Genomic DNA, 9,974 nt, shown 5'->3' on the forward strand with positions numbered 1-9,974 from the left:
TTTTTGCCCTGCCAGTTTAGGTCTGATCCCTGGGCCTAAGCTGGCAGTCAGACATCCCTCTCGCAGTCTGGAACCCCTCATTCCTTACTGCCCGCCTGCAGTGGAGGCGGGAGAGGCTCCTGCCACTGCTGCTGCACTTGCCAACCATGAGCCCAGCTTCTGGCTGAGCAGCTCTCCCCCTGTGGGAGCGCACTGACCACCAGGGCCAGCTCCTGCGTTGTCTGCCCCCTGGTGGTCAGTGTGTGTCATACCAACTGGTTGTTCTGCCCTTTGGTTGATTTGCATGTTAGCCTTTTATTATATAGGGTAGGTAATGAGTAGCTCAGCTAACTATGGAGGATTTCATCTGTGTAGATAGTCCCTGATAGTTTTCATTTTTTTTTTATCTGACAGTTATCAGCTACCTGTCATGTACAATGAATTTCCCAAATAAGATGTGATAGGAAGCTCTAACTGGAGCACCATAAGTTTTGATACTGTTTCCTAGAAAATAACTATTAATTGTTTTATAATTTCTAGTCTAAGAATAGACTAAGAAAATGCTGTGAAACTAAATATCTTGTGTAATTAGTCTTCAGATACGGACCTGAGACGATCCTTAGATAAGCAACCAACTGATAGTGGAGGAGGCATTTATCAATATGATAACTATGAAGAAGTTGCTATGGATACAGATAGTGAAACCAGTTCTCCAGGTATGAGCTAAAACTCTTAATACATTTGCATGTTCATAATTATTAAATAGAAAATGGTCATGAAACTGCCCCAAACCTTGAAAGAAATGTAATGAACGTGAGATTTCTAAGTGGATTGTTCAACCATAGGCATTATTTGGTGTTGTAAATACTTTGAGAGCAAATTTCAAATGTGTAATATTAACCTTTATTTCCCAATGTTTCTTCTGGATAGCATTTAAATAGAAAGACAGTGTTCAAAAACTCTTAACTCTTTGGTCCGAAAAGTGAAGATTTTAAAAACAGATGAGAATACTGCTTTATGAAAAAAAAAAATACACAAAAAAAGTGAACAAACCTTTGATCTTAAGTATCTTTATATCCAAGATATTTTGAATTTTAGTCAAAAGGATCTAACTTGCTTTTAGGCTTCCTTCTTCCTCCTTCCAATGATAATACTTTGTAGGAATTAGGAGATGGACGGTGATACTAGTGGCATCTCAAGAAAGACTAGTTAGAACTGGTCAGGGCTCTACCTCAAATAGATTACATATTCTAAGATGTGACTCTAACCTGGAGAGCTAGAGACTTGCTTTAGTTGATATTCAGGGGTGATGGGCTGTGAGATAGCTATTCTCACTAACTAAAACACATAAAACTGAAGCAGACAACTGAATACATTTGGCATTTAGAGCTGGAATACTTATTTAAATAAGACCTTATGATCGGCATATTTCAAGCTAGAATCCTACTTTTAGTGTGTCTAGACCAGAGACAAGGCAAAGTCTGATTTGGGTAATGTTTATTGTTTTTAGGCTCATGTTTGATAATCTTACATGATATGTTTTGATTTCATAATTTAACTCTCTTTGGTTAATCTTTCATTTTCTTATTTCTAGGTTCTTAGAGATGATTCATAGTAATTTCCAAGTGTTGACAATATTATTAATACTCTGTATTCCCATAAAATAATGTTATGTTCTATACATTTAAAAAATTTTGTAAAAAAGAATTAAATTCATTATAGATATTTTTAAGAAGTAAAATGTTCTAAAGGCCAGTGTATATTCCAGTGGGCCACAAATCAACCCCATAGAAGTCATGTGGGTAATGTCTATATTGACTTGTGTGACAACTGGGACAAAAAAGTTAGTTTTTCTCTAAGGTTACTGGGTAGCAAGAGTAGTTTGAATCTGCAATACTTTATTGAGTCTTAAGAAACCATTATTTTTATCTGCTAAGAAAGAAGAAATGCTAATAATTTCTGGGAATAATTAATGGGAAGCATCAGTAATTACTTCAGAATTATTAATGTGTACTTTATTGATTAAATGCAGTAGGCAATTCATTTCTAGTCCCATTTGCTTTCTACACAACTTAGTCAATTTCACTTTCTTTGATAGACATGAAGGGAAGAATGGAGTCACCACATCACTGTTTTCCTTTAGTTCGGGCACTTTGGCAGTTTGGGGAATTTTTTGTTTTATTCCTTAAAAAGTATATTTGAAAAAAAAAATGTTTTTAGCCCTTCCTGCTCTATTCCCTGTTATCATCATTAGCTGAAAATTAGAACAAAGTGAAAGGCTAACTTTATGGTGATGTAAGAAAAATTTTAAATAGGTGGAAGTGGTCTCTTGATAATTAAAGATTTTATTAGAGATTAAGAAAGACTAATTTGTACTTTACCTAGATGCATTTGAATTCCTACAAATGTACATAAATTTAATTTATTCATGTAGAGGTATTTGTTATTAAACTCTTAAAAAAATATTTTCAGCTCCTTCACCGGTGCAACAACCATTCTTTGCTGAATGTACAGTGGGATATTTTTCTTCAGCACCATCTATTTCTTTGCCTCCACCACCTCAGGTTACTGTAAGTGAGAATTAATATTAGTTCTGAAAACATTTTGTTGCTTTGTGTCATTTCTAATTTGTATGAAAACTGGCATGTAATTAATGAATGATTAGGTTTGAAGAGAGATTTTAAAAAAATCAGAATTGTGTATCAAAATTAATAGCTATGAAATCTATGGACTAAGCAGTTGATTATTCATTGGCAGACTATACATTTGGTAGATTTTTTTCAAAAGAAAAAAATGAATGTGGAGAAATCACAAAGTCAAAGTTTATTTCTAGACTGAGAGATCCTAGAGACCAAACTGAATCTTTGTCAGTAGGTTAGAGGGAATTTTGCCATTTCAGAGTTCCTAGGTAGACAACTGGTGTCCTCCTAGGAAGTATAAAGTGAGGGAAATATAGAGCACAGAGTGAGAGAGAAAATATTTTTCTTTCTTCCTTGAACTGTTTTAAATGCCAAGAGTAATACTGGAAGGTATTTGAAGCAAAAATATATTTAAACTCAGTAAATGGGGAAAATTAGTTTTCTTTATAGATACTCTCTTACAGGCCATTTCACAAGGATTTAAGAGGGTAGTGGGGAATCTTCCTGGCACTTGTTTCTTTTTTCTTTTTCTCTCTCTTTTTTTCTTTTGTTAATCATCACCCAAAGATATTTTTTCCATTGATAGTATTGATTTTTAGAGAGTAGAAAGGAAAGGGGAGGGTGAGAGAAAGAGAGAGAGACAGATATTGATGGGATGAGAGACACATCAATTGGTTGCCTCCTGCACGTGCCCTGACTGGGGCTGGGGATTGAACCTGCAAACCAGGTTGTGCCCTTGACCTGGAATAGAACCTGAGACCCTTAGGTCTGCAGGCAGATGCTCTAACCATTGAGAAACTGGCCAGTGATTGGAGCTTATTTCTTAAGATAGTTTGTACTATGTATTTTCCAGAATTCCTGGTTCCTAATTTTTTATTTTTATTTAAATACCATGGTTTTTCAGTATCTCTACTTGCTTTCAGGTAGTTATCTAGAGGGATAGACTTTATAAAATTTTTATTCTTTATATTGCTAAATAAAGATAAGAATAGGAATGGAAAAGTTTGTATAATTATCTTAAAGTTCAAATATTGATTTTATTTTTATTGCAAAAATTAAACTTTTCATGGCTGAATATTGAATTCATGGATAGTTTTTGAGATTTATAAATACTTACACTTATAGTTAAATAATAACCTAAAACTTACCTTTTTCTAATTTAATGATGCTTCACAGATAAACATTTGGAATTGGTATAATTTGCATGGTAATTATTATTTCTTCTTTTTTTTAAAAAAAAATAACTAGTCTTTGCCACTTTTGAGCCAGCCTTATGTGGAAGGATTGTGTGTTTCTCTTGAACCTCTACCTCCTGTACCACCTTTACCACCTCTTCCACCTGAAGATCCAGAACAGCCTCCAAAACCACCTTTTGCAGATGAGGAAGAGGAGGAAGAAATGCTGCTTCGAGAAGAACTACTTAAATCTCTAGCAAATAAAAGAGCTTTTAAGCCAGAGGTAATTTAGATACCTGATCCGCTAGGTGGTGCTCATGAGCTTAAGTTTTAGGAAGCCCTACCCTTCTCTTGTTATTTGGAATTCATTGTGTTTGTATAAAGTAGGGATAAGTGTGGCACTAATTTGCTCAAGATTTTTAAAGACAACAGAAATTTCTTTTTTAGTGTTTCATATCTGTCTCTTTCCAATTTAGGAAACATCCAGTAATAGTGACCCACCTTCACCTCCAGCTCTGAACAATTCACAGCCTGTGCCAAGAAGCAATCTGTCAATAGTCAGTATTAATACAGTATCTCAGCCTAGGATACAGAACCCAAAGTTTCACAGAGGACCTCGTCTTCCACGAACTGTGATCTCGGTAAAACAAACAAACAAAATATTTAATCCTGTTATTCAAACAGTCTGTGAGAAATTTGTATGCAGTTTCACTGTCTTGTTCCCTCCTTGTTTATTTATATACACATATGAAGCCAAATGTAAATACAAATTTATTTTTTTATGTATTAATAATGAAATGGGTTCATCTTCACTTGAAAAATGGTGGAGTTTATGATAATGTTATGGGGGAAGCATTATTTTCATCAGAGTGGTATGCTTTCCTCAGTTTTTTTTCTATATACATTGGTCCATTCAGGATTTCTGTCTATTTTACAGTTAATTTTAGCAAATTGTATATTTTTATTTTTCCTGTCTTTGTTTATACTCTGTTCATATTTTTCCAATTAATGATTGTACTGTAATGTAAGAATTCATGATGTTTATTAAGGAGATGGAAATGACAATTTTTTCTGCCTTGTTTTCTAATGGCTTTTATGTAAAATAAATGGGGCAAAGTTAAAATGCAATCTTGCCTCCATTAGGTAAACCAACGTTAGTCACTTACCCTCTACATTATAAATGCAAAAGCCAAAATGTTTTTAAAATAATTATTTAGAATTATTAATTTTTATCTTGGTTGTAAGAGTTAATTTAAAGATGGCATTATGGTTCTTTATAGAAAGTGGAGAAAATAAAACTTAATGAAGAAGGTGATCATAGTAGTGTTCTTAAAGAATATAGAATATTGTATGTTTTTGGCAGGTAACCAGTATTGCTAGAGTGGGACAAAGTCAGTTATGCAGTGTAACTAGAAGGAACCATAGACTGTCTACTTGGAACCCATTATTTTTATGGATTGAAATTTGAAGAGGTTAAGTGACTTGTTCAAGGCCACGCAGCTACTTGTGGTAGAGCCACGAACAGGATAGAGATACTTTTGTCATCAAGGGTAGCAAATATATTGTCTTTGCAGCTTCCAAAGCATAAATCAGTGGTTGTAACACTGAATGATTCAGATGACAGTGAATCTGATGGAGAGGCTTCCAAATCAACAAATAGTGTTTTTGGTGGATTGGAGTCCATGATCAAAGAAGCAAGACGAACTGCTGAGGTGAGTGCAATAATGAAAGATAAAAAGAAAGATAATTTATTGACAATCATTAAAGTTTATTTCTCCCCTCCCCCTGAAAATTAGACCTCCTAGAGGCATTGATTTTTTTTCTTTTTTTTTTTTTATATTTTATTGATTATTTACAGAGAGGAAGGGAGAGGAATAGAGAGTCAGAAACATCAATGAGAGAGAAACATCAATCAGCTGCCTCCTGCACACTCCCTATTGGGGCTGTGCCTGCAACTAAGGAACATGCCCTTGACTGGAATCAAACCTTGAGTCCGCAGGCCGATGTTCTATCCACTGAGCCAAACCGGTTAGGGCGAGGCATTGATTTTTAATATATTAATTTGTGGATATATTTTGTTAGGACTTTATATAATACTAGAGGCCTGATGCACGAAATGCGTGCAAGGGGCTCAGCCCTCGCAGCCACGGTGGCTTGCCTCGGCCGTCACAGCCCCAGCTTCGTCCGGAAGGTCATTCGACTGTCTGGTCTAATTAGCATATTGCGCTTTTATTATAGACTAGAGGCCTGGTGCCTGAAATTCATGCACTGTTTGGGGGATGGTGCTCAACTCAGCCTGTGCCCTTTGTAGTCCAAGACCCCTTGGGGGATGTCTGCCTGCCAGCTTAGGCCCGCTCCCCTAAGCCTTCAGTTGGACATCCCTCTTGCATTCCTAGACCCCTCGCTCCTTACCGCCTGCCTGCTCGCTGCTCCTTAGCACTGCCATGGAGGCGCCCGCCTCTGCCACTCTACTTGCCAGCCACGAGCCAGGTTTCTGGCTGAGCAGTGCTACCTCTGTGGGAGCGCACTGACCACCTGGGGGCAGCTCCTGTATTGAGCATCTGCTCCCCGGTGGTCAGTGTGTATCATATTGACCCATCGTTCTGGTTGTTCTGCCGTAACAGTCACTTAGGCTTTTATTATATAGATAATGAAGCATGTATACATTTAGATAGATTTGGCTATTGATCCCCTTTATTTTTATTTCCACTTGACTAGTCCTGTTTTCAAAATAGTGGATAATTGTCTTCTGTACTAAGAAAATGTACTGTTTTGAAATTGTGTTACATTACCAGAAAACAGTTTTTATTGAAGGGTATAATCTAAGTGCAACTTTTATCCCTATTCTTACTGCAGCAGTTGTTTAGATAGGATATAGTTCAATTATTTTCAAACTGTAGGTCTTGATTATTTAGTATATTATATAATTAGTTTGGTGGTTAATAACCGGCTAGGGGAGGGAGAAGTGAGTAAAAAGGGTCAAATATATATGATAATAGAAGGGAACTAGACTTTGGGTTGTGAGCACCCAATAGAGTATGCACATGTTGAATTATAATGTTGTATATCTGGAAATTGCATGTTATTAACCAATGTTACCCCATAAATTTAATTTAAAAAAGGAATAGAAAATAGTGAAGATAGTCAATTATTTCTTAATATATAAATACAAATGCACACTAGGTTGCAATGTAAAATATATATCTTAGTATGAGATACGTGAAAGTTGTTGATCTGGTTGAGTTCAAATGTTTTCTAGCAAGCTGCAAAACCGAAGGTACCTCCAAAATCTGAAAAAGAAAATGATCCCATGCGAACACCTGAATCTTTGCCTGAAGAAAAGAAGATTGAATATCGATTGTTAAAGGAAGAGATTGCCAAGTAAGTGGCATTTTATGTAATTAGCTTTAAAGATATGTGTTGTTTTGTTAACTAAGTCTGTATACAGTTTACTGGCATTGGGAAATGAACAGTGCGTGGTTTTATTCAAGATGCAGAGTTAATATTTTTTACAACTCACACAGGAGGGGGAGCCAGATGATCATCTGTAGACTTGACTACAGTGATACACTGAGATCAACAACTTAGAGAAAAAGAGAAAAGCTAATATAAAGGAGAGCTACACTCTCCACTTTGAAAACCATCTTGGGTCATGAATATTGGTCATCATTGTTACTAGTCAACATGACTAATACTTTTTAGTTTATATTATGAAATAGAATACATCTCTAAAGAAAAATAATTTCCATTTATTCTTTGGTATAATTCACCTGTCTTTATTATTTTAGTCGGGAAAAACAGCGTTTGATTAAACCAGATCAGATGAAGACAAGTTCATCATCTCCAGCAAACTCTGATGTGGAAATTGATGGGATTGGCAGAATAGCAATGGTTACTAAGCAGGTTTCAGATGCAGAAGCAAAACTTAAAAAACATAGGTAAGCCTCATTATCTGATTAAATACTGCAAGTATCTAATTCTCATATGTTAGAGGGATATCTTTTTGTGGTATATGTTAATACTAAGAACACTATATGATTACAAATTCTTTTTTTAAAAAAATATATATTTTTATTGATATCAGAAAGGGAGAGGGTGAGAAAGAGATAGAAACATCAATGATGAGAGAGAATTATTGATTGGCTGCCTCCTGCACACCCCCTACTGGGGATCGAGCCCACAACCCAGGCATGTGCCCTTGATTGGAATCAAACCCGGAACCCTTCAGTTTGCAGGCTGATGCTCTATCCACTGAGCCAAACCAGCTAGGGCTACAGATTCTTTTATACTTGGTAGAATTTTACAAGATTATCATTTTGGTGAATTATACATTTACCTAAAGTAATAATATTTAAATAAAAATACCAAGACTTCAAATGAGTTGGTCCCTTCAGTTTTATCCACGGCTTATTTGGAATTTTCGTTAAAGCTTCTGGCCTGATTTTTGAAATGCCTTCTTTAGAGGCATGTTTTTATTGTTAAAGATGGACTTGATTGTTGGAAATAGTCATCTAGTTTGTCCAATAAGACACATGGTCAAATCTTTTGTTATTGTAAACTGAATATAAAGTTAAGGATCATAAACCTCTTGCATGTTTTGTGAGGTTATTGTATCGTTCAAGTGGTGTTTCAGAATTTTGAGAATGTGTAAAACCTCACAAGTTGAATATGTTGAATGATAGAATGTATTTGAATACATTGGCATATTTGGGGGTTATTTTATTGGGGTATAATTGACAGGTAACAGTTTCAAGTATGTAATGATTTGATATTTGGATGTATTGTGAAATGATGACACGGTAAGTGTAGTTAACATCCATCACCATGTGTAGTTACAAAATTTTTGTCTTGTGATGAGGGCCAGTAACATATACTTGATAAAAATAATTCATCATTTTATGGATAGACATTTTTTTTCCACTCCAAACACCCTGATATCATTAACTGATGGAGAGCAAAATGGTTTTAGATAACATCAACATTTCTGAGCTTTGTTCTGCTACTCAGTCCCCTTTTAGATATAAAAATACAGGTTTAAAAACAAGGTTCTGTGCAAAGATGGTGAGACTTTCTCTGTCCTGTTTTTATAATTTACTAACCAGCTCTTAAAATTTAAATCTTGTTATTTTTTATTTTCTTTTTTCTGAATCTTTATTGTTGGGAGAATTACAGATGTTCCCCTCTTTGTTCCCCCAACCATGGTTCCTGTCATGCCCCTGGTCTTAACCACCCTATTGTCTGTGTCCATGGGTAATGCATATGTGCATATAAGTTACTTGGTTAATCTCTTCATTATATATGAAGTTAAACAGACATTCTGCTTAAGTCCTCATTTTTCAGAAGTCATATGGGGTCAGATTCATTCAACATTAAACATTTATTATTAACTTAGATTTAAATGATTTTTTAAAAAAAAGACCTGTAGTTACTTTTATAAAATGTTACTGCCTATTTGAATACCTGTGTGATTGGTGAGTATAAAAATATTAATCTTTTAAAACTCTCACCTGTATATCATAAATATATATTTAAAAATGAACTACTGCTTGTAATTTTTATTTTGATGGTGTTTAGTCCACTAGTTTAGAAAAATATTAACGAGGATTTTGTTGCTTTTAAATTAGGATTCTCTTGATGAAAGATGAATCTGTTTTAAAGCATCTAGTACAGCAAGAAGCTAAGAAGAAAGAATCTGTTCGAAATGCTGAAACAAAGATTGCCAAACTTACAGAACAGCTTCAAGCAACAGAGAAAATTCTCAATGCCAACAAAATGTTTTTGAAGAAGCTTCAGGAACAAGTAATGTTCTTTTTTTAAATTAAAATATTGTAGTCTCATGTTTACTACCCATTTTCTATGGGCCAAATTTTTTTTAAAATTTTGTTTTATTGCTTAAAGTATTACAAAGAGTATTACATATGTCTCCTTTTTTTCCCCCCTTGACCTTCCCCCAGCCTCCCTTACCCCCCAGTGTCTTGTGTCCATTTGGTTATGCTTATATGCATGCATACAAGTTCTTCGGTTGATCTCTTACCCTCCTCCCTCCTGCCCCCCAACCCTCCCTGGCCTTCCCACTGCAGTTTGACAATCTGTTTGAGGCAGCTCTGCCTCTTTATCTATTATTGTTCAAAAGTTTATAAGGGTCTCTATTATCCATGAATGAGTGAGATCATGTGTAATT

General features: G+C 35.2%; 1 protein-coding gene across 3 annotated transcripts in view; it reads left to right on the plus strand.

The window, feature by feature from the left end:
- Window positions 1-9,974, plus strand: part of ZFC3H1 (zinc finger, C3H1-type containing) — a 65,407-nt gene that overhangs the window by 24,313 nt on the left and 31,120 nt on the right. For all 3 annotated transcript variants that reach the window (XM_006759738.2, XM_006759739.2, XM_015561342.1), the window contains exons 6-13: window positions 572-695; window positions 2,452-2,549; window positions 3,867-4,076; window positions 4,270-4,434; window positions 5,368-5,505; window positions 7,053-7,174; window positions 7,582-7,731; window positions 9,418-9,592. In XM_006759738.2, coding sequence (XP_006759801.1) covers window positions 572-695; window positions 2,452-2,549; window positions 3,867-4,076; window positions 4,270-4,434; window positions 5,368-5,505; window positions 7,053-7,174; window positions 7,582-7,731; window positions 9,418-9,592 — 1,182 coding nt within the window. The remainder of the gene's footprint in view (window positions 1-571; window positions 696-2,451; window positions 2,550-3,866; window positions 4,077-4,269; window positions 4,435-5,367; window positions 5,506-7,052; window positions 7,175-7,581; window positions 7,732-9,417; window positions 9,593-9,974) is intronic.

This window comes from Myotis davidii, unplaced genomic scaffold (assembly GCF_000327345.1).
Source record: "Myotis davidii unplaced genomic scaffold, ASM32734v1 scaffold54, whole genome shotgun sequence".
Lineage (NCBI taxonomy): Eukaryota > Metazoa > Chordata > Mammalia > Chiroptera > Vespertilionidae > Myotis > Myotis davidii.